Source organism: Sinohyriopsis cumingii, unplaced genomic scaffold (assembly GCF_028554795.1).
Source record: "Sinohyriopsis cumingii isolate HCF-2022 unplaced genomic scaffold, ASM2855479v2 utg001276l, whole genome shotgun sequence".
NCBI lineage: Eukaryota > Metazoa > Mollusca > Bivalvia > Unionida > Unionidae > Sinohyriopsis > Sinohyriopsis cumingii.
In genome coordinates this window covers 402,345-427,610 of record NW_028315977.1, presented here as the reverse complement: position 1 = coordinate 427,610, position 25,266 = coordinate 402,345, and the positions used below count along the sequence as shown (strand labels likewise).

The 25,266-nt window shown below is 39.0% G+C and overlaps 1 protein-coding gene across 1 annotated transcript in view; it reads right to left on the bottom strand.

The window, feature by feature from the left end:
- Positions 1 to 25,266, bottom strand: part of LOC149772682 (uncharacterized) — an 84,487-nt gene that overhangs the window by 45,703 nt on the left and 13,518 nt on the right. The window contains exon 6 of the mRNA XM_089947494.1: positions 20,351 to 20,445. Within this exon, the coding sequence (XP_089803620.1) occupies positions 20,351 to 20,445 (95 nt within the window). The remainder of the gene's footprint in view (positions 1 to 20,350; positions 20,446 to 25,266) is intronic.

Sequence of the window (25,266 nt, the reverse complement as noted above, 5' to 3'; positions counted from 1 at the left end):
ACATCTTGGTCTAAATGGGAGTACAGGCATTTTTAACTTGTCTTATAACTGATGAGTGACAACACATGCTCTCTTCACTGTGACTTTCCAACCTTAGAGTTATATATAATTATGTGTAAGTAATCTACAGATCCATGTGTGCCATGCCGCTGGTTTGCAAGTGCACAATGAACAGGGAAACACTCAACCTTATTTATGCATATCTGCTCCCCAGTGTATTGAAGTCCCCAATCCAATTACCCCCCTTTTCTCTGAATTCAAGAATATCCTTGCTTAAAATATTATCAAACTAGGGTAATGGTGAGCTGACTGACTGCTATTTTGTTACAATAAATGTTATTCCTACAAGCATAAATGTTGAATGTGTTATTTCTGATTTAACCAGAATAAATAAGGTGCAAAGCATAGTTACATTTCCACTTCCATCACTAAATTAACATGTTTCCACTTTGATATTCATTTGTTGTAACTAATATACACTTGTGATGTTTAAAATGTACAAGTCCACTTCAAGTTATGTTGATGCGTATTTGATCATAATTCTTTATTATTCCATGCATTGTGCATGTTAGTAGTGTTTGCTGCATCACTGATTGTTTCCAAGAAGCTTTGTGTTAGCTATCTTCTGATTGGTCACTTGACAAGTGTCTTCATCAGCAACTGGCTCTCGCCAGTTGTTAGGGTTGCAGAGGCACGTGCCTTAATAGATAAAATCATTTGCACTTGGGGATTTGAGGAGAGTTTCATATAGAGTTTGTATTGCAAACATGTGTTTTCAAGCTTTAGCCCATTTGAGGTTCAGTATTTTGTGGCCTTAGGAAAATTCTGACCTGACCTAGTTTGACCAGGTTCCATCATACATGTATATAGCGCTATTGATATTTTTGACATGACATCATCCAGAGCATTCAACAATTCTATTTGACTCATTCAAGTAGGAGATTGACTCAGCTTTTTTTTTTTGGACCTAGATAGTGAAGAAAATCCTTCATGCCTATTTTTATTTTCAAAATAAATATTTATAACCAATAACATGCTGAAACGTATTCCAAGATTTTCCAAGATTCATTTTGAGAAATTATATTATGATGAAACTGGACACTTGTAAAGCAAGATGAATGATAAGACCAGACTAAACCAAATGTTTTTTTGCTACAGGAACTGAGTATCAAGCCTTCTGTAGCACGTATGTCAAAATGATCAAGACTGGTGTGTCTCAATGATGTAGAAGAAATCTCTACTCTGTTACTTGAACTCATATGTCCTTTTAATTCTGTTACTTGAACTCATATGTCCTTTTACATAGAAAAAATGGATTCAGAGGGATTTTTCATTCTAGTAAACTTGTTCTTTGCTAAGTAATTTTATACATCTAATTTGAATGAAATACATTAATAAAGAAGTAACTTAACCTTATTTCATTCTTGTCACTTAACTGGTATTCTCCTATTTTATTGACTACTTAATTTGTAGTGTCATCTGAGAGGGTTTTTGTGCTCTGTGTTTGCCTTTTTGGCAAAAGCATCCAATTGTCTGAAAGTTTTAATGCCATATGCACTACATTATTACTTGGAACATCCACCTAATCATGTAATGCCAAATGCACTACACTATTACTTGGAACATCCACCTAATCATGTAATGCCAAATGCACTACACTATTACTTGGAACATCCACCTAATCATGTAATGCCAAATGCACTACACTATTACTTGGAACATCCACCTAATCATGTAATGCCAAATGCACTACATTATTACTTGGAACATCCACCTAATCATGTAATGCCAAATGCACTACATTATTACTTGGAACATCCACATAATCATGTAATGCCAAATGCACTACACTATTACTTGGAACATCCACCTAATCATGTAATGCCAAATGCACTACATTATTACTTGGAACATCCACCTAATCATGTAATGCCAAATGCACTACATTATTACTTGGAACATCCACATAATCATGTAATGCCAAATGCACTACATTATTACTTGGAACATCCACCTAATCATGTAATGCCAAATGCAATACACTATTACTTGGAACATCCACCTAATCATGTAATGCCAAATGCACTACACTATTACTTGGAACATCCACCTAATCATGTAATGCCAAATGCAATACACTATTACTTGGAACATCCACCTAATCATGTAATGCCAAATGCACTACACTATTACTTGGAACATCCACCTAATCATGTAATGTCAAATGCACTACACTATTACTTGGAACATCCACCTAATCATGTAATGCCAAATGCACTACATTATTACTTGGAACATCCACATAATCATGTAATGCCAAATGCAATACACTATTACTTGGAACATCCGCCTAATCATGTAATGCCAAATGCACTACACTATTACTTGGAACATCCACATAATCATGTCATGCCAAATACACTACATTATTACTTGGAACATCCACATAATCATGTAATGCCAAGAATCTCAATTGTTTTAATTTGTTATGAGGGAATGTTTCCTACCTGAAATATTCTCAGCATGTTTTTTTAATTTTTTAATGTTTTTCTAATTTCATGGTGTTTGTTTTTGTAATAATATTATTTTATGATTTTTATTATCTTATAGGTGTTGTCTAATGATGTAAAGTGCTTAGAGCTTCTAAAGATTAGGCGCTATACAAAGTCCTCATCATTATTATTTCATCAAAAGTTCAATATTTTATTGTATAGCAAATCAATGTAAAGTTTCTTCATCGATTTCACATCAAAATATTTCTCTTGTGGGGTGGAAATTGATATACTTGACAACAATGTTCTCTACTCTCAGTGGAGGTTCACCCTTCAGTAGATAAGCATGAGTAGGTACATGTGACTGATGTGAAATCATTACAATAACACCTCCACTTTGTGATTTGTTCTTACTCAACATATTTTACCGTGTATGAGTACAATAATTTACATAATATTTTATATAAGTTGTCTACCTGAGCAGCAGAGGGGCTGTACAGACCGAAACTTTTTGCACAATAAACCCCTCCAGGAAACTATTCCTCGATAGAGGGCTTATTTCGACGAAATAAACCCTTCTATTCAGAATACAGGACAAAAAAAAATGTCCCCCGAAAACTCGAAGAGTTTCCAGGGACAAACTCGTTGAGTTTGCACTGACAACTTGGGTTACTTCAATAAATCTGAAACAGTTTCCGTGGCGGGGTCGTTATTGAAAAATCCATGGGTCAGGTCCATCCCCTCTGCTGCTCTGGGAAATGAGTTTCCAAGGAAAAACATTTTTATGTTGCAAATAGTGTATCAAGTCCAATACGGTATCTTGTTCTGGGATCGTGTAAATTTATTGTCACAAATCCGTGAGGTTTTCTTTGAGCATGACTGAAGAAATTTTTAAATTTATTTAAATCCATATCACCACCACACCAGGTTTGATGAATATTTCTCAGTGTATGTGTATCAACTCCATTGAATATCGCAAGAAGATTACAATTATCCCTGATTACTTTAGGAATTTGTGTATAACGCTGAGTAACATAAATCACATCAGTGTTTTTGTGACGTCCCCGGGAAAATATTCTTGCGGGATTTTTTTGCTTGTCCAACATAACATCATCATACACTACTAGGTTGTTAATTGATTCATCAAGATCCTCGACGCTGGGGGCTTCTTCGATATCAGTGATAAATTCAACAACATCCTCACCGTCTTTACTCAGCGCGCTTGCACTCTCATTAAAATCTTTTATAACGTTATAGCATCGTTGATCATCTACAGATGAAGCTATCAAATACAGTTTATCCCATTTGATCCACTTCATTATCAAGTTCAGCAACAGCTGTGTTTTACCTGAACCGGATGGCCCAATTATAATCGCGCGGATAGAGTTTGGTAGCACTGAATTATGCTTAACTGGCTCTTTCTTTTTTGTCGCAGAAAAATCTGTAATTTCCATTTGTATATAAAGAATAATAATTATGGATCTATATTGTGTGAAGTGTAAGGCACGAACCCCTACGAATGATCTAACAACCATTACAACAAAAAATAACAGACAAGCACTTTCTGGTAAGTGTACGCGATGTGGCACAAAAAAATTTAGATTTAAAAAAAAAAGCGAGAATTTAGCGGAGGTGACATTGCAGCCAAACTTGGAAAGCTCCCCGGAACTCCCTGGGCAAAGTATCCCGGAGAAAAACATCTCCCAGGATACAATTACTGCGGTCCAGGGACCCGACTAGATATCAGACTTGATGAACAATCTAAACCAAAACCGGGAGAGTATCCGATAAACGCTATCGACGCAGCGTGTCACATACATGATGTTGCTTATCGAAGTAAAGATCTACAAGACAGGCATATCGCGGATGTGAAATTAATTCATGCACTAAGCGCCATAAAAAATAAATCATTTAAGGAGTCACTCGCTAATTGGTTAGTAAGATCAGCGATGAAATCTAAATTAGTATTAGGCGCTGGATAATTAAATAAAAATGCAAGCGATTTATTATTCCCCAATCGGATACTGGAGAGGTAACTCAGCAATTAATAAACTCGCCAACGCGGCATCAGTAACACGCGAGGTTGCCAAAAATTGGCTATCAAAACAAGCAATATGGCAAATCTACTTACCACCACCTCGACAAATCAACTTTGCACATTTTGATGTTAGTGTGCCCAATGAAGTTCATCAGGCTGACATACTATTCCTGCCTCATGATACTGTCCGTAGAAAAATATACAAATACGCGCTAACAGTAGTTGATGTTGCCAGTAGATACAAAGAAGCAGAACCGTTAGCGACTAAAACAGCGTCCGAAGTCGCCTCTGCGTTTAAACGAATTTATCAACGAGGACCTCTAAACTGGCCACGATTATTACAAGTTGATCCTGGCAAGGAATTTCAGGGCGCGGTGTCATCACTGACAAAGCAGCATAACGTTACCATACGACGAGGACATACTGAAATTCATCGGGATCAGGCAATTGTTGAGCGATTTAATAGAACACTCGCTGAGAGATTATTCGGATACCAGTACGCGAGGGAATTCATTTACGATACGAGATCTCGTGAATGGGTTGCAAGACTGCCAAACGTGATAGCCGCACTGAATAATGAAATTACCAGAACAACAAACATGAGACCTGTAAATGCAATCACAAAAAAATATATACCCCGCGTCAGTGAACGCGGACAACAGCAACAAAATGTTTCAACGCAGCCAGGGACGCTAGCGTCCCCACTGCTGGGTAATGTCACCGTTAGGTATTTATACGAACCAGGCGAACTAGAAGGAGGAAAAAAAAGAGCAACCGATCCCACATGGAGTGTTACTACACATAAGATATCCAGCATAACCAGATCAACTGGGAGAAACGCAATCTACAGATTAGATTCGACTGCTCCTCAACGCGGATTTAAACGCGAGCAACTTCAGGTGATTCCCGAGGATACACAATTACCACCCCGATCACTAAAGTGATCCGCACTGAAGTGATTCAATCATTTAAATAACTGCAGCAACACCTCTGCGTCGGTTACACTCAAGACAGGTCAACATCACATTTTCACGTGTATGACCGCGACTGCTATCTATTCTATCTACGGTGAATTGCCTTGGGTCGTTTTTCGAATACTGCCACAGCAATAAACAATTACAACTCGCACAGTGATTATTCTGCTGTTGTTGTAATTGTATTACAAATTCAACATCCAAACTTTGTTTGGGATCAAACTCTCTACCATTTTTTTTGTCGCTCTGTTTGTAACCGGCTAATTTCTTTCTTATTGTGTCATCAGCGATTGAGCTGTTGTTGACAACATCATCTAATACAATTCTTCGTAACTGACCTATCCTTCTTACTCTTGACACGGCTAAATAAACTAAATTTGACCACTCGATGCGATCATCAACAATCCAAACTGTTGTATCTGAAATAGTTAGTCCCTGCGAACTGTGGATGGTCATAGCGTATCCTAGCGTCCACGGGGATTTGCTCATTTTCAGTGCCTGTTCAACAGCATCAACATCAACTGTGACAATATCATTTAATACTAAATTCTGTTTCTCCGGACCCGACGCAGTCAGGCGCCCTGGAATATCAACATCAATATTCTGCAATCGCGTATCAGCTGGTCTATAACACAACGGCACTGGCAACATGGGAAATTTCTTCTGATGTAACTGAAATAACCGCTGCTGAAGTGTGTCCCTGACTATCTTTCTACTTGCCACAATTAAATCACCTGGTTTCCACGTTTCCCAAAAGTCGCTCAGCGAAGTCTCTGGAATTATTTCACGCATTATCTCACACTGGACTTTATTGGTTTGTAGCCTGATCAGTGCCTTAAACTCTTTCAGCGTTTCATCGAGTGCTCTAACATCGTTAGTTATTTCCTCATAATAATCTACAAAAGTTTTCAGCCACTCGTGTGGAGATTCACCTGTAAATGGGGGTGGTTGACCATGATCGCCGCACATCACCACTGCGGTATTTTTCTTTAGCAGCCAATCCAGAAACTGTTTTAATGTATCCAACGGCACAGTGTCTATCTCATCCCAGATGATTTTCTCGGGAATATATTTCGTTCCCATTCGTTCAGGTGTCCACGTGCCGCCGCTGTATTTGAAAAAACTGTGATACGTGCACGCGTTAACATCCCGTTGTCTCATCTCCCTGGCAAGTCTGTGTGTGGGTGTTAGCACAATCATGTCAGAGTTTCTAAATAATTCAATCGCTCGAGTTGTTTTACCAGAACCACCAGGACCGTTCAGATAAACTGTTTTGTGTCTTGTAACAGGATCGTGCACCGGCGGCAACAACGAAGTTGCCCCCGACGAAACCATCGAAGATATTTCTGCGCTGCGATACTCATCCTCGATTTCAACATCAGCCGATTTACAATATCCGTGTAACATTTCATTCTTTATTCTCCACGAGCCCCACGATGGATCATCCGATATAACATTATCCAACAGCGCTGAGTGTTTTTTATCAATATAAAATGAATCCGTTGCAACTCTCACTGCGGCAACAGGGAATCTATTGATCATCGACAACAAATTTATGGATACATAAGCCAGCATCGAAGATCTCAAATGTATGTACTGAGATGATTCTCCGTCAATATAACTAAAAACAGTCCCTAGTTTTTCCCCGTTTGACAGAAACACATCTTTGCGGTTACAGAACATGTTGTTCGTGGCTGCATCAGCGACAATAAGATCCAATTCAGTCTTGTCCATGATTAATCGACTGTGATGTTGTTTATGATCATACGCTCCACCTTGAGTGAATTTCCCTATTATTCTTCGTCCTAGATCTTTTGCTGTGCTTTCATCATTTCTGAGTTTGCTTTTAAGTACTTCAGGAGCTTTCTTGATGATAGCGTCGATAGAAGTTTCTGGATATTCTCGTGACCAATCTTCGATGACTTCTTCTAACGTAACCGGCGTTGGAGTTGGCAACCAAACTTCGGTTTGACGACAATAACATATAATCGCTTCGCTGACCGTCAGCGACAACAGTATTCGACTGTCAAGCATGTATCGCAATAACACTATCGGTGCCCATCGCTTCTCAACGAAATGTCTGCCAAACCAAACATAACACACAGGATGTAAATCCTTAGCGAATTTAAACGACGACACACAAGCAAATCCGGTCAAGTCAAAATCGGGTAAAACACCGTTGACAGCTACTCTTGTCATGGTATTGCCAGCGTGGCCAAACCGTTTAAAATATTCGCTGCATTCTCCACGCCCAAGGAAACTTCCTGGATAACACGCCGTCATGTCCACGGATATCATACCGCGGTGATCATACTGAGTATTCCACAAACCGCCGTGTCCGTATTCGACACAGCTCTGCTGGATATCAGCAAGAAAACTTTTCGGAGTTGGTCTCCATGAATTTCGTTCCCGGGCTACATGCGCGACAACACCCGGGACAGTAAAACAGTGTGTCAGTAACGTATCAGTGTTGCCAGCATGATATTTTTCTGCGAGTTTTTTCATTTCCTGCTGTAACGCCATTGTTCTGTATATTTCCCCGTTGGGTCTCACAAACTGATCATATTCTCCATCTTCGCTACTTCTGAATAACCACACAGACACTGGATCGGTTTTACTTATCTGATAAATAAAATCAAACATGCTCCCAGAATTGCTTTGCAATTCCGGATAATACTTCACAACACGGTCTTGCGGAAATATCCTAACCGAGTCAGTCCAGGCGTGACTGTTATGATCGATAATAGTTATTGGTGTTCCACGGGAATTGTATTTACACTCATACAATACCTCACCGGTTAACGATGAAACCGTTATAGGAAATTTTAGTAATCGCTCTAGCTCAGCAACATCATTTATTGACGCTCCTTTATCCGCTACTCGTGTCGCCCACGCTGTTATTTTAGTTTGTCTTAGCGGTGTTAGGCCGTTTCCTCGCATTGCATTTTTAAAATGTTCCATTACTCGCTCAGCTACACAATTCAACACCGACACCTTCATCGGTTTGAGTTTATCAACGCGTGGTTTCTTCATCGGATAAATTCCATAAACAACTGCGGTCACAGGATACGCTCTGGCATAATATGGTATATCAATCCCAACAAGTACTCCCGGTTTTGAGTCTTTACTTAACAGAACGGTTTTTCCACGAACGCCTCTGGCATCAAGAACAGGGTCTAGTTTGTCTCTGATAATCCACGTTCCCTCGCCGACTCCAACAATAAATTTTATCTGTACGAAATATCTTCTATCGTCGAGATACCCAATTATGTTACGCGCGATTGTATCGTTCATGGTAGCATCAATGATACGGTCACGAGAAATGCTCGCGTTTCCGAGGATAATTTTATACGAAGACCACGTGTGTGCGGCACCATCACGACGAAACTCTTCTTTGGCATTCTTGATAACACCAATTACCTCTGCTAACTCTCTTCGTCGTGGATCAGCGGTTAACCGGTCAAGATCGAATCTAGAACCTGATATGGGTTTTATTCTGGATAGTCTTTCAAAACCCATTATTATAATTAAGACAAATATTTAAATAGACAAATATATTATATGATGAACCAATGCAAGTGGATCAAACTAAATTCATCAGCGCCGTGTAGCAAACCCTGCAGAGGCGAATACTGTGGACAACATGCTCAACAGGTCCGCGGTGGGAGTCTAGGACCGATACCGTGTATCAGATGCGGCATTGGAGTACGAGGAAAAACGCAATTATGTTCAGCGTGTGGTGGAAAACGCTATCGAGAACTAAAACGGTATTATGATAAAAAAAATCCAGACTGTGATAACGCTCTCAAATGCGAGCGTGATTACATAAATAAGTTTTCAGACAAATTATGAATTAGACAATGATTTGCTTATAGTATAATGAATCAAGAATTCGTCCGACATCCAACTATTCCAAATTATGAGGCAAACCGAGATGGCATAGTGAGAAACTACAGGCTGAGGAAACAAGTTGGTACAGTTGATAATGCTGGTTATTTAAGATTTACTGTTAGGAAAGGGAGGTATTTATGTCATCGTTTCGTCTATGAGGTTTTTAACGGAGAGATCCCTAAAGGCCTTGTCATTGATCATATTAACGGGAACAGACTTGATAACAGTATTGAAAACCTTCAAGCGATCACTCAGAGCAAGAATACCATACGAGGAAGAGTTAAATGTAAAACAGCTATAAGAAGAGCAGTGAAATCTGTGAATGTTGAGACTCGTGAAGAAATAATATTTCAATCAATGAGCGCAGCCGGTAGGTATTTCGGTATTTGTCCACCTTCTGTACAGCATGTCGCAGATGGGATCTACAAAACAGCATTTTCAAAGAAGCTCAAACAGAAGATTTCATTCTGTTATATAACTCTTATCGTTGACACAAACGACGATAACTCCTCCGAGAGTGTGTAACGCTTTGCAGAGTTGTCGTTGCTGGTCAGAGGATTTGCTCCCCCTAAGAAAGCCACCTTGATAAAATATTTTATCGAGTTCATAACATGTAATCATTTATTTACCGTAGAATATATATTTTTTTACAAACAATATCCTCGTTTTACTGAATATATCCGACTGTTTTGCTCTTCTGTGCTTGTTATATGACCGCGCTTAAGAAAACATACAATTAAAATATTTTAAACAAGTCCCGCCCACTGCTAGAGCGAATTTCCAACTCGCAAGTAACAGTTGGGTTATATACGAAATCGCTCCCTAAGACCTTTGGGTCGATCGAAAGTCAGCACGCGCAAGCAAAACCATAAATTTAATCCGCCAATGGCGGGTGTCTTTTGTGTACCATCCAATGGTCGATTCAATGGATGGTTTTGCTCTGCTGCTGACCGTAGAAAATGACCCACCTGTGTATGTTTGTGTCGTCATAGGATAAGGTCTTAGGATAAGTTAGGATAAGATTACATGTTCATTGTGCCTTTACTTGCTGTCATACTCGAATCAGAGGTTAAAGGTTGTCTGTTCTGTACCGTCTCTTAGGATAAGATTACATGTTCATTGTGCCTTTACTTGCTGTCATACTCGAATCAGAGGTAAAGGTTGTCTGTTCTGTACCGTCTCTTAGGATAAGATTACATGTTCATTGTACCTTTGCTTGCTGTGATACTCGAATCAGAGGTAAAGGTTGTTTGTGTTGTCAAATAAATGTTTGCCGGGCCTGCTAGAGAACTCGATCCTAGAAGCCAGGGCTGTCTCGTCTTGTAAATAAATGTGCCTCTGAGTCACTTGGCAGTCAGAGGGGTCCGTCCTTAGGATAAGTTACGTGTTATATGTTTGTCCTTGTCAATTCACTAAACACGTCCTCTTGAGCCTATAGATATCTAGAGGCTCTTGCAGGGGATAAAGTGTTTCGTGTTACATGTTGTATTGTCATGTCGGAAGCAGTCCTCGTGGGGTTCTAGAACGTTATTTGACGATCTAGGCCCTTGCAGGGGATAAATGTTTCCGACTGTCTCGTTTTGTTTTGGAAAGCTAGCGTTTCTCATGCAAAGTGTTTCTATTAAAAATATAAAAATATATAATAATATGAATCACGAAAATATAAATACCATACTTGTTGAAATTAAAGAATTACAACAGCGAGGTTTTAATATTTTACTAGACACTGAAACAATTATGTCAGATTTTGAATCCTTTAATGAGCTATCACGCTTGGGGAAGAACAATCTCCCTGCTCGTTATAGGTTCATTAAGGGTTTGCAAGATCGTGTTTACAGATCACTTGCCGGGATAACTGAAAATCAGGTATCTGAATTTATTCCACTGTGCCGTGCAGTTGAGAAGATTCGTCTTGGATTGTCACAAGAGTATGAGACTCGAAAATTAATTAGCACCAGGGTGAGACGGTTAAAAGGTTATATAAAGAATCTAGACACGGAAATACCTTGCATTTCTGACAAAAATACTAGTGTTTCTGACTACGAGGCCGACAAGGAAGTATAAACCGCATAGCGTGTGACTCACAGCACAAAGTGAAAGTAGAACCTGAGAACGCTAGCGCCCCCCCCCGCTTGGAGTGTAAAGCACATTTCCACGGGTAAAAAAAAAAAGTGTATTATTTTTTTTGCCCTTGGAAACTCAAAGAGTTTCTCAAGTGAAGGGCGCTTTCAGATTTTCAGGATTTGCTTAAGCGTTTCAACATCAATACAGGAATGAGAATAGTTCATAATCTGTTCTCGTTGACACCAAACTATGATCATATGATTTTGCTGTAGCTCTGTTAATTGTGACGGAGTTAACAAGAAGTCTTCGTCACCATACACGTCAATAACTATTTTAACGGGGAAATACTGTTCTGGGAATGTCTGTATTTGAAATGCGGTTTTTATTGCCTCGTAAAGAATTTGCTTATCATGAATATGAACTCGTGCATGAATGTACTCGGGTTGATACATTATACACAACCGTTTTTTTTTAAATGCGTGCTAGCACTTTCAACGATAACTTATGCTGGTTTTGATAGGGTATTTGCACGATAAAATGACGAAAATGGATCAGTGCAGAAAAAAAAACTATTATAAATATTATGGATCCCTTGACTTAGGACTTCACCAGTAAGTTTATACTAACAGTCTCGTCACGCAGGTCCAACAAATTCCCCCTCTGGTCGGTGAGTTTGAAATTTATCGTTGACAACCACGGGTTATGACACCGTAGATAGACCGGATTGATTGGTTCTTGCACAATCAGAAAACCAGGGGGGTCTCTTGGTGTGAACGTATACAGGATAAACCCCTGTTGTGCCGTCGTAGTATCTGATGCGCTGTAACTGCCATCGATGACGTCACATACAAGATTGACCGCAATAACATCTGTGATATTTACGATCCCGGGTGAGATGTGTCTGCCATCGGATGCTGTACTGTTGTCGTGCTTGAGAATAACAGGTTGTGGTTTTATTCGTTCGTACGCGGCAAGAATATCTTCGAAAGATTGATCGATGAGATCAGAGACTGATTTTCTCAGCTCGGGCACGTTATATCCAGGAAATTTAAAATCTGAAATATCATTCACTTGAATACCATATTTAATTGCAAAATCTGCTCTGGCTATCTGTCTATAATTATCATCGATATAGTCTTTAAGATCCAGTAAAGCCTGAATTATTCTTAGATTTATAGTTTCCATGGCCGATGCGAGTTTGTTTAGTTTTTCTATGGTTGTGATAATATTATCACGCGGACTTGTTAAATCAGAAATATAATCTTGGAAATATACTCGCAGGAGTTGTAGCTGTTGTTTATGTACTAGATTGATCGGAATAAATAATTCAGATTCTATATCATCTAGACGGTAAACACGGAGCTCCTGCCCCCCCCCCCCCCTTAACACGTGGAGCTTCTATACTCCAAGTATCGGGCATTAAAGTACTTTTTCTTGCTAGTAATTGATCTGCAAGGAGTAAATAATAATTGTACTCGAGGTCGTGTAGTGCTTCTTTATAGGTCATAAAATCCGATTTTTCAGGTTTTGGTGGACGAGGTTTAACCTCGGGGGCCTTTGGCCATCCTAATAATGTTCGGATTGAGCTGTTATAAATATCCACGGCGTATCCTGGCGTTGAGATTTCAATGACCGCAGACAGCGTTGGTTCATGAGCTGTTATAGATATTTTGGCTTCCTTGCCGGTGATTCGTTTTATTTGGCGTTGTATCTCATTATTGATTTCTTCGATCTGATAACTCCCAGTGGGAAGTGTAATTGTATTCCAGTCAAGTTCACCCTGTTCGCCGGAGTCGGCTTTGCTTTTCCCGAACACGAATGAATTATTTGGCTGCAGACCACCAAATGATGCCGACCTAACATTGGGCCAGCTGTGATACACACTGAGCTTTGCTAACGCGATTTCACTCACTGGAATTGGAGTTCGAAAATTAATACCGAATTCTGGTGTCGTCGAGGACACTGAGATCATTGTGGTCCTTACCGGTGTTGTGTTTGTGACTATTTGTTGAAGCAGTTCTATTGACATTATTTATTTGTTTAGTTTTCAAATAGTCATTGTACGCATCTGACATTAGTTTGAATTCAGAATCTGATATCGTAGCGTCGCTACTTTGCACGTCTAACGATGATGATATCAGCGATGATAATTTCTGATATGCGGTCGTGGCTGTATTTAATTTTGTCGTGTAATCGTGTAATTTTGTGTTAGCACATGATGATATTTTTTTTGCTATGATGCCGAAAACTCCAGCTGTTGTTGTGGCCGCGGAAACACAGATCGTGGCGGCGACTGCTGCAGTTACCGGAGTGACCGCTGATAGTATTGCTCCGGCAGATGCAACAACGGCAGATACTGAATAAACCATAATATCCAGCACTGTTATGCGGCGCTTGTATTTTTTTACTTTTTGACTAGTTACTTCGATGACAGTTTTTAACTCAGATTGCCACTCACGGACTTGATTGTATCGATATTGTTGAGCATCTGGCGTCGTTGACATTATTCAATTACGCGGTAACCAATTGAGGCGTTGCAGCGACGAATTCCAAACAAAACCAGTAAGATGTTGCTGTTAAACTATCGTCCTCGGCTTCAAGCATAAATGTTTCCTCGGTTCCGCTGTTTAGTATTACAGTGCAAACCCCGGAATACTTATCGGTGGAATGTCTCCAAGGATATGTTGTGAAGATTTCAAATTTAGCGGCTGAAAACACAGACAACCTGTAAACACCGGTGGCTGTTGCTGTATATTTGATAGTGTTATTTTGTCGTGACCATGTTGCGAATCCCGATGATACCGTGAATACGATGTTGGTGATATGCCCCGGAGTAACTCCAGTGGGAACTTTAATCAAACTGGTTTTGTTAACGATATCAGGAATACCCGATACGATATCCTGCTGTGTTTGTTTGATCGTGTTAATGTCGGTCTTTACATCAGCGAGTTTTACATCGACGACTGGAGGAGTCCCAAAGAACTTATCCACGACCTCATCAGTTTTTACGAAGTTTCTTCGAAATCTTGTAAACGCGCCCACGTGAACATCATGCTCTGCACGCAGCGTATTTAGTTTACCGTTGACGATGTCCACGTATTGTTTGTTTGACGCATCCTGGTCGGATTCGGGATTCGCTAACGCGGTTATTTTGTTGCCGCTCATGCTGAGTTCGCCTGTCATCGTGTCACCGGCTTTTTTCACACATTTATCAACACCTTTATCAATACTGTCTTTGATGCTTGCGATTGATATATTCGAGTCCTTGATCCGGCCGCCATCACTAAATGCAACGAAGTTATCCTTGGTAGCTCCAAGAACTCTGCGAATTATATCATTCCACTTAATGTTGCTCGTTCTTAGTTTTCCTTGCCTGTCTTGGAAAATAGCAACTTCATCTGGGTCAACTCCAGCTATATTCAAAAGATTATCGACTTCATCTTTGGTCGCATATTTTGAGAGATCAGCATCTGTGCTTGGTTTACCTCCTCGTGTGAAAGGTCTTCCGTAAATATCCACCATTATTCTTATTGCTGTTTTTCAAATGCTAGCATTTCTCGATGCGGTATATTCATACACTACTTTATGAGGAGGAGTTGCTGGATTTCTTGAGATTGCATCAAGAACATTTAAAACCTCCCTCCCACAAATGGGCGGATCAATTAATGTTTGTGTTGGTAACGTCGACTGCCACACTGGAACATTAGAAAATCTGCTGACATACTTGAGAAACTCAACTGGCGGTGCTAAACCGTACGAATCAAAATAGATAATTCCACGTGGATCGATCGCGTAAGCAACCCAGTGAGTTCCCGGACCATCTTTGTTGTCGAGATTGATAATGCCAGTTTCTGGATTATTCGGTCGTTGCGGTAATTGATCTCGCATAAATACGCCTCTGAAATGTTTTACACGCAATTTTTTAACAGCATCGAGTAAATCAAAATTGCTCAACGGCGTTAGAATTTTTTTGGATACCATGATGGTGGAGTTCCTGGTAGTCTTAGACCGCGTCCCTTTTTTTTCTTGTATCCTTTTCCCGTTGCCTTTTTTAGTGCCATTCCAGCTGCAGTTCCAACTGCACCGAGTGCTGCGGCTTTTGCTACGGCTGGTGCTGCCGCGGCAATCAACGCCGGTATTGCTGCGAGAAGAGGAAATATTCCACCGGTTTTAGTCATGTCCTTGATAGCTGCAGCAGAGAAATCAAGTCGGACACCGGTTTTTGCTGTTAGTGCCTTATTAAAATGTTTAAGCTGAGTATTAGTCAACGACAATTTGTTTGGACCACCAGTAATCTGATCTCGTTTTAGTGTTATTGATGTCCCGCACGTGCTTGCGTTCTTTGATTGCAATTTCTTCGTTTGACCGGAAGTCAAGGTGACATTAACATGACTGTATGACATTATATCCTAAGTTTGATTTTAATTGCGTTACATATTCTCGATTGGAGCGTCGATGACCCTCATTCGTCCGCCAACACCTTCAAGCAGCATTGCTTTATCGGAGAGTATGACAGCAATCGCTCTGTAACCACCAGCAGGAACACCTACACGAGCTCGGAAATGTAGGTCGACAACAGATTGTTTAACCAGATCAAGATGTTCCAGCGAAAAGTAATAAATCGGATATAAACTCATAAAGTCTCGCTGTGATATTTGCAGGCCAGTGTCTACATTAAGGTCGCGCCCCATAAATGACATCAGACGATGATACGCGCGTGCGACACGATGATGTTCGAAATCTATTAATATATCCTCAGATGGCTCCTGATGCCCATTTATTCTCAACGAAACTTCAGAAACTCCAAGTGTATCAAATACCATTGGATTTCTTTCCTGGCTATCTGTTCTAGCACGGTATTGAAATGCAATGAAAATATGTCGTGGTGCTGATACTCCTTGTTGCGATGATATATGCCATGTAAACAACCCACCATTATCACCCTGAATAACGTCTGTGGTTGTTGTTTTCCAGGATAGCAGTGATTTACCGCCCGTGTCCATGAAAGACAACAGTCGTTGTTCTTCGGTGATTGACGGAGACAACACTGGCATCCACAACCACAGTTTAGTTAGTATTACCTGACCAGGGGCAACAGCAGCATCTCGCCAGATAGCGTCATTATCATCAGGTTTTCGCACAAGTACAACTGTGTGTTTGGCACCGAATATGACCTTGTGGACATCTCTGCAGAATCCAAAGATGTGAGACAATGGAATCACACCTGAGAACTCTTCATCTCCACTTAACATCGATCTACGTGTTGCAAAACCCAAATTAAAATTTTCGTTCATCGATGCAACTGCGTCACCGGCATTATTCATTGTTACATTCCTGTTCTCGGGGCTGTCGGTTATATCCTTTGCAAACATCATTGATGGTCCGGCTGATCTGGTGTAATCATCCGAGTATCTCGCCAACCCGAGAATTGTTGTGGCAACGTCGACGTTATCATGAATTGTTTCAATTTCTTTTCCATCTATCATGTAAATAGCGGATTTAAATAACGCCATGATGCCGTTGTTAACAAATCCAACTCGGTCGCCGATTCCGTAGTTAGTGTTATCATTCTTTAAAAGCCTACCTTCAACTTCGATGAAGGCCTCAGCGGGCAAGAAGTATCTACTTGTATCCTGGACCTGTAGTTCAATTCTTCCGCGTTGGTTAGGATCACGTGCTTCATAAGAATAATATTGAAAATCACGTACAGAATCATCTTTAAGTACTGGTTTGGACATATCAAACGCGTCATTGGATTTTCGTGCAAACATTATTATTATTTGTGATGATCTAATTAAAATGTTATCGTCACCGGAAACCACTACCAGCTATCAAATTAGCAGTTACACTATCTTGCAACGCTTTGGAGGTAATTCCTGCTGTTGCGATCTCAGCTAATTTCTGATTTACGGCCTTATTTACTACGCTACTAACATTTGCCGGCATAGCTTCAGTGGATGGTAGTTTTACTGGCACCAACCTCTCGACTGGGTTTTTTTTTCGTATCAGCTGTGCTAGTCGATCCTTGATTGATTGAAATGCTTTCCCGGCAAGACTACCAACAGTGCCAATGGCTTTATCCTTGACAACATCAGCGGCTTTCATCGCGAATTGTTTTGCTAACGGTCCAGCTTTCGGAGCGATTCTTGTGACTAAATCCCTAACAACATCACCGACTCCATCTCCGTAAACAACCTCGTATACTGGTAATCGTGAGTTTACTACTCTGACACTTCTTGGTCTGCGAAAAGAATCGTGTAGTATCATTTTATTTAATTATTGTTTATCTAACTGAATTTGCTAGCAAATTTAATTATTAGTCGCTGTGGTAACCGTCTGCGAGTTCATCAATGAGCCCCCGGTAGATGCTGATATCCATGATGCCACGCTGAAATAGTCTCTGACAGATATCTGCGGCTTCATTTATAATTTCCGGAGAATTGTTTCCGGCACGTCTTCCTCCGATGAGAACTTCCAACCGTGATACATCATCGATGATATTATTAGGGCAGGCAATAAAACCGGATCCTAAACCCTCCCCTGTTGATGGTACAATTCTTGGGGATAAAATGTCTTGAGGCAAACTTTCAGAAGATGTTGTTAAGCTAATTATCGGCGACCTAGTTTGTTTGAATTTTTGGCCCCGCGGACTTCCTTCAGATGCAGCCTCGTATTCACTTAACGGAGTTAGGTCAGGATCTATTGCTCTTCGCCGTGAAGGATATTGTTGTCGTTCTGTGTGTTGCAACGGTGATTTTTCTTCTTGAGGTTGCGATGGTGGAATTTCAAGTTTACGTATAGCATCTACAAGTCTATCGTATTTTGTATCGTCCCTGCTGATTTGTTTTTTATTTTCACGTATACGATACGAATATTTGATAAAATTATCATCTGTCATAGAACCGTGTTCTGGGTTTAAAGACACATCTCTTCTAATCAATCCTAACAGTATTGTCTCAGGTAATTTCTCTTCTGGTACATTTTTAAGAAGTTCAATATAATCCGGCGTAAATCTTTTGGCGGGGTCAGTAATTCTCCCTGTTACTCGCTTACCAGCAGGTACTGACACAACAACTTCATCGGGTGGAGGCGGGGGTTTAAGTCCAGCTGAAATATCCTGTAAAATTTTCCTTTGCTCTATTAAAGCCTCTTTGGTAACAGCTGCGGATTTTTCAGTAGCTTTGGTCACGGGTTTAAATAATTCCTCCGTAGTCTCTGCAAAGCCTTCCCGTGCTTGCTGTCTTAGTTGTAATTTTTGTCTGACACTATCACGGACAGGAAGAAATTTCTGAATTGCTTCGAGACGTTCTCGAGCTAATCTAGTCGTATGTGCTTCTCCAATATTTGCCATTATTTATTTGTCAATGATTTAATTCCGCTAACATAAAAATGTTTTTCCTTGGAAACTCATTTCCCAGAGCAGCAGAGGGGATGGACCCGACCCATGGATTTTTCAATAACGACCCCGCCACGGAAACTGTTTCAGATTTATTGAAGTAACCCAAGTTGTCAGTGCAAACTCAACGAGTTTGTCCCTGGAAACTCTTCGAGTTTTCGGGGGACATTTTTTTTTGTCCTGTATTCTGAATAGAAGGGTTTATTTCGTCGAAATAAGCCCTCTATCGAGGAATAGTTTCCTGGAGGGGTTTATTGTGCAAAAAGTTTCGGTCTGTACAGCCCCTCTGCTGCTACCTGGAAATAGCTGAGATCATGGTAGCTTTGGCTGTTTTACGTGTCTTTTCATTACCCTTAATCCCAATGTGATTCAACAACAAACAGTACAAAATTTATATTCCAGCCTGTAAGAGGAAATAATGTTCTTGTAAGAACTGGGATAGTTTGCGAGACTTTCAGCATGGAAGGGGAAACTGAAAAGATGATGAAACTTCTTTTTTGTGAGGCTTTAAAGATCCAAGTATGGCTGTGATTTCAGTACTAAAAATATCCTGCATTAGTACCATATATACTCAATTATACGTTGAGTGAAATTGCAGACAAGAAAGATCCTGACCTGCCTGCAGATCATGGTCTATGCTGTTTGTTGCACTGATTACTCCTAATATACAGCACAGGACAAGATATGCCGGTGCATGATGTGACGGCAGATCTGGGTCTGTGCAGTCTGCAGTTGGACTCACAAGCTAGTATGTATGGTAATTTGACAGGGTTATGGTGGTGAGTGGGTATTAGGTCCAAACTGGTGGATGAATGGTAGGGTGGACTGAGAGTGACACAGAGTGGGGTGGGAATGGGAATGTGTGTCATTTGGGGTGGACTGAGAGTGACACAGAGTGGGGTGGGAATGGAAATGTGTGTCATTTGGGGTGGACTGAGAGTGACACAGAGTGGGGTGGGGTGGGAATGGAAATGTGTGTCATTTGGGGTGGACTGAGAGTGACACAGAGTGGGGTGGGAATGGAAATGTGTGTCATTTGGGGTGGACTGAGAGTGACACAGAGTGGGGTGGGAATTGGGAATGGAAATGTGTGTCATTTGGATTTTTAATGTAGCTTTAACAATTTTAGTCATATCGCTATAATGTCTAGAGTGTGGCAGTTTATAGTTATGTCTAGCACAGGGGCATCATGCTGCAGACATGTAGCATCATGTACAACCCAGCCACATTATCCTTACACCAGGCTGACCAGTCCTAACACAAACCTGTTAATGCTGAGTGCCAAGTGAGGCAACTGGTAGTACTATTTGTATATGTCTTTGGTATGACATAGGTGGCATTTGAACCCATGACCTCTCACATTCAAGGTGGACACTCTAACCACTCTAACCACTTAGGAGGAATGGAAAGATTATAGGTCATTTAGATCCTGATGATATACAAGTACAAGTCTTCATTCCATTAAAAACTTGGTTGTCAAAATTATCTCACCTACCCACTTTTGTAGAGAATCACTCCTGCTAGAACATATGGCCGTCTCTGACTGGACTGGAGGATATGAGAGGCTTGAAGAAACAGGTGAGATGCATTCTGTGACAAAAATACATATGTATAAAATACATCATAGATGACATGTAAAACATCAAATGAAAAGATGTGAAGATGCATGATCAGACTTTGAAACACAAAACACAAGTAATACAGTCTGTTCTAGGACATCAATCAGACTTTGAAACACAAAACACAAGTAATACAGTCTGTTCTAGGACATCAATCAGACTTTGAGACACAAAACACAACTAATACAGTCTGATCTAGGACATCTTTCAGACTTTGAGACAAAACACAAGTAATACAGTCTGTTCTAGGACATCAATCAGACTTTCAGACACAAAACACAAGTAATACAGCCTGTTCTAGGACATCAATCAGACTTTGAGACACAAAACACAAGTAATACAGTCTGATCTAGAACATCTATCAGACTGAAACACAAAACACAAGTAATACAGCCTGTTCTAGGACATCAATCAGACTTTGAGACACAAAACACAATACAGTCTGTTCTAGGACATCAATCAGACTTTGAGACACAAAACACAAGTAATACCGTCTGTTCTAGGACACCAATCAGACTTTGAGACACAAAACACAAGTAATACAGTCTGTTCTAGGACATCAATCAGACTTGGAGACACAAAACACAAGTAATACAGTCTGTTCTAGGACATCAATCAGACTTTGAGACACAAAACACAAGTAATACAGCCTGTTCTAGGACATCAATCAGACTTTGAGACACAAAACACAAGTAATACAGTCTGTTCTAGAACATCTATCAGACTTTGAGACACAAAACACAAGTAATATAGTCTATTCAGGGACATTCAAATGAGGGATACACAATAATTTTTCAAACATTGTGCCAAAATAATCAACTGAATCCATGAAAATCATAAGTAATATGTGTACAATTTACCTTGGTTACCTTTCTTCTCAAATTTGGGGGAAGAGTAATTTGGCTCAAATTTTCAGTTTTGGAATATAACATAGACAACAATTAGCATTTATGACTGAAGATATTAGATGAATACTGATAATCTATCTCACAAATTTAATATACATACATTGCAACATTTAAATTCATAATTGGCTATGATTTTGAATGATCTGCAAGTACTTGCTCCCATCAGTGCATTTCAAAATACAATTTTGATTGGATTAACAGAAAGTCGAATTAAGACATTTGTTTATTAACATTTTTCATTAAATCTGCATACATTCCTTATAACCTGGGTGCTGTTGCATCATACAGAATAAATGTTTTCTAACTGCCAATTCAATAAGTTTTTTTTACATCCAATAATATCCAGAGACTAATCACCTGCTGAACATAAAGATACTGAATGAAAACATGAGACCTAAGTGAGCCTGATATTGTTCATCTGCATAAAGGATATATTTTAGCTGGTTAATACAAATTCCTACACTGAAAATTTGGATTTTTAATGTAGTTTTAAAATATTTTTAGTCATATTGCTACAATTTTTGCAGTGTTGTACTTTATGTGATATCTAACACTGGGACATTATGCTGCAGACATGTAATGTCCTGTCACACCCAGTCACATTGACACCAGGATGACCAGTCCTAACATTAACCTTTTAATGCTGCATGCCTAGTGAGGCAGCTGTTAGTTCCATTTTTATGTTTTTGGTATGACTTGGCCAGGGTTTGAACCCATGACCTCCTGCATCCAAGACGGACGCTCTAAATGCTTAGGTCACCAGCGCCGTACAACAAAAAAGGTCATCCTGAAAGATGCTGTCATATTTGATCAAATTCTATTCTGCAGATTTCTAAAATTTTGTTCAAGGGGTTTTACTATTTCTAGCAACAGTTGCAATAATTGATTGAAGACTGGTTTCATTTAGAACTTGAAGTATGCACAATGATGATATGCAACTGATCTGAGGTCATACCATATGTACACTTGGCTTTACAGCATGATGAGCTTAATATGAAATGTGAACACATTTTATTGGGAGCTTTTAATTTATTATGTAAGAATGTGAACTTAACATTTTATAAATTGTATTTATAAAACATGTACGCCCCCTTCCCCCACTGCAGATAATCAGACCAAAAACATGTCCAAGTCAATAAACTTCACTTAAAAAAAAAAATATTTCCAACACTGCATACAAATCTGTATGGTCATTTATATTTGCATTAAAGCATGCATATCACATTTCTTGTCTATGTAAAGTGCTTGTGCTTAATGGTGTCAACAAGGCCTTTGTCAAAATAGTCTAAAATGTTACAAAATATGTATTAATATAAAAGTTGATGTATATTTATGCAGGTCATCTACACATAAATAAAATTATACCTACTATATATCATATGTCTACCTCATGTGTTTTTGTCTAAACATGCTAAACAGGGAAGGCACTTTAAATGTGGAGTACCCACCCAGTGATGCACATTAATAATTTTGCAATATTTTAGAGTGAGTTCTTTGAGTAATCAGAACACCCTGGCATATAATTTTAAAACATTACTTTCCCTGAGCACCATGTATGTTTAAAATAGAACAGCCCTAATTCAGTTTCTTCTACAGACAAAGCAAACAAAATATGTTGTTGATTGGCTGACCACCCCTGTATTTCTTTGTCAACCCTAGCCTCTATTTCCCCTGACAGAAAAATAGACCCTGCTTACCCTAATAATAAAACCAGTGAAATAGGAAAATGTTTTTCTTTCCTTCTGGCCCAAATGATACCGACTGGTGACCAAAGAGGTACCAAACTTTACCTGTCAATCACTTTTGCCTGGCAATAAGACAAACCAACCATCAAATTTAGACAGTGAATACAGCTAATTTCAGACTGAGTCAAGGTAAATTCTTCCTTTGTATAAAAGTCATAAATTTAAGGATGCAGTTGCCTCTTATCAGATACTGGCCTTTCTTCAGAAAACCCTTATCAAAGGGAGGCAACTTCTGTATCAACATTAAGGTGGAAATGATCTACAGTGAACATGTATGAAGACAGAACACACAAGGATTGAATGTTTGTTGACTGTGTGGTCCAATGTCAAATTTTGACCTTGATCTTCTATAAGAATAATTGTTCATATTATTCCAAAGTTTCTTGATATATTACCAGTTTATATATTACCAGTTTATGTATTACCAGTTTATATATTACCAGTTTATGTATTACCAGTTTATATATTACCAGTTTATATATTACCAGTTTATGTATTACCAGATTATGTATTACCAGTTTATATATTACCAGTTTATATATTACCAATTTATATATTACCAGTTTATGTATTACCAGTTTATATATTACCAGTTAATGTATTACCAGTTTATATATTACCAATTTATATATTACCAGTTTATGTATTACCAGTTTATATATTACCAGTTTATATATTACCAGTTTATGTATTACCAGTTTATGTATTACCAGTTTATATATTACCAGTTTATGTATTACCAGTTTATGTATTACCAGTTTATATATTACCAGAGTGAATTCTCAACATAATGGTCCTCCCCGTAACCAAACATTTTTGGAATAAATACTGGCCGTCTTACAGAGGTGACTTTTATACCAACTGTTGTTTAATAACTGTATTTATTATTTTGGCAGTGACTGCTGAGTTTGCAAGCTGGCCTATCAAAACAATGAGTTTACATGAAACCTTTTATCAGAACAAATTCAATAACCTGTTCATTACTATTATTATTATTACTATGATATTATTTATTACACTTTACATAACAAAGAAACATTAGTTTTGCATACCACCATTAAAATAAAAATATAGCTATAATTTTAAAATTCAATTTTTAATCTTCACATGAAGGAATTAAAAGAACTAACACATTTTGTAAATTCTCAATGAATGATTCACACTCATGCTTATTTCTTTATGATGTAAGATAATTATGTTGAGGTGTATGTGTGATTTGGATTTTGAATATGCTTTAACAATTTTTTACTCCTATTGCTATGATGTCTGCAGTATGGTAGTTTATAGTAATGTCTAGCATTGTGGCATCATGCCGCAGACATGTAGCATCATGTCCCATCCAGTCACATTATCCTGACACCGGGCCGACCAGTCCTCATACTAACCTCTTAATGCTGAGCACCAAGTGAGGCAGCTGTTAGTACCATTTTAATATAATAATGCTGAAGCAACATAAAAGTGGCAATGTGAGATAATTATGTTGAGAAAACATAATTTCATTTATTTAACAAAATTATGTTGAAGCAATGTAATTGTAGTGATGTAACATAACTACAGTGATGTAAATGGAGGCGACATAATTGCAGTGATGTAATATAACTGTAGTGATGTAAATGGAGGCAGTGTAATTGTAGTGATGTAACGAAATCGCAGTGATGTAAATGTAGACAGTGTAATTGCAGTGATGTAACATAACTGCAGTGATGTAAATGGAGGCAACGTAATTGCAGTGATGTAAATGGAGGCAACATAACTGCAGTCATGTAAATGAAGGCAGTGTAATTGCAGTGATGTAAATGGAAGCAGTGTAATTGTAGTGATGTAAATGGAGGCAGTGGAATTGTAGTGATGTAAATGGAGGCAGTGTAAATGTAGTGAAGTAACGAAATTGCAGTGATGTAAATGGAGGCAGTGTAATTGCAGTGATGTAACATAATTGTAGTGATGTAAATGGAGGCAGTATAATTGTAGTAATGTAAATGGAGGCAGTGTAATTGTAGTGATGTAAATGGAGGCAGTGTAATTGTAGTGATGTAACGAAATTGCAGTGATGTAAATGGAGGCAGTGTAATTGTAGTGATGTAATGAAATTGCAGTGATGTAATTGGAGGCAGTGTAATTGTAGTGATGTAAATGGAA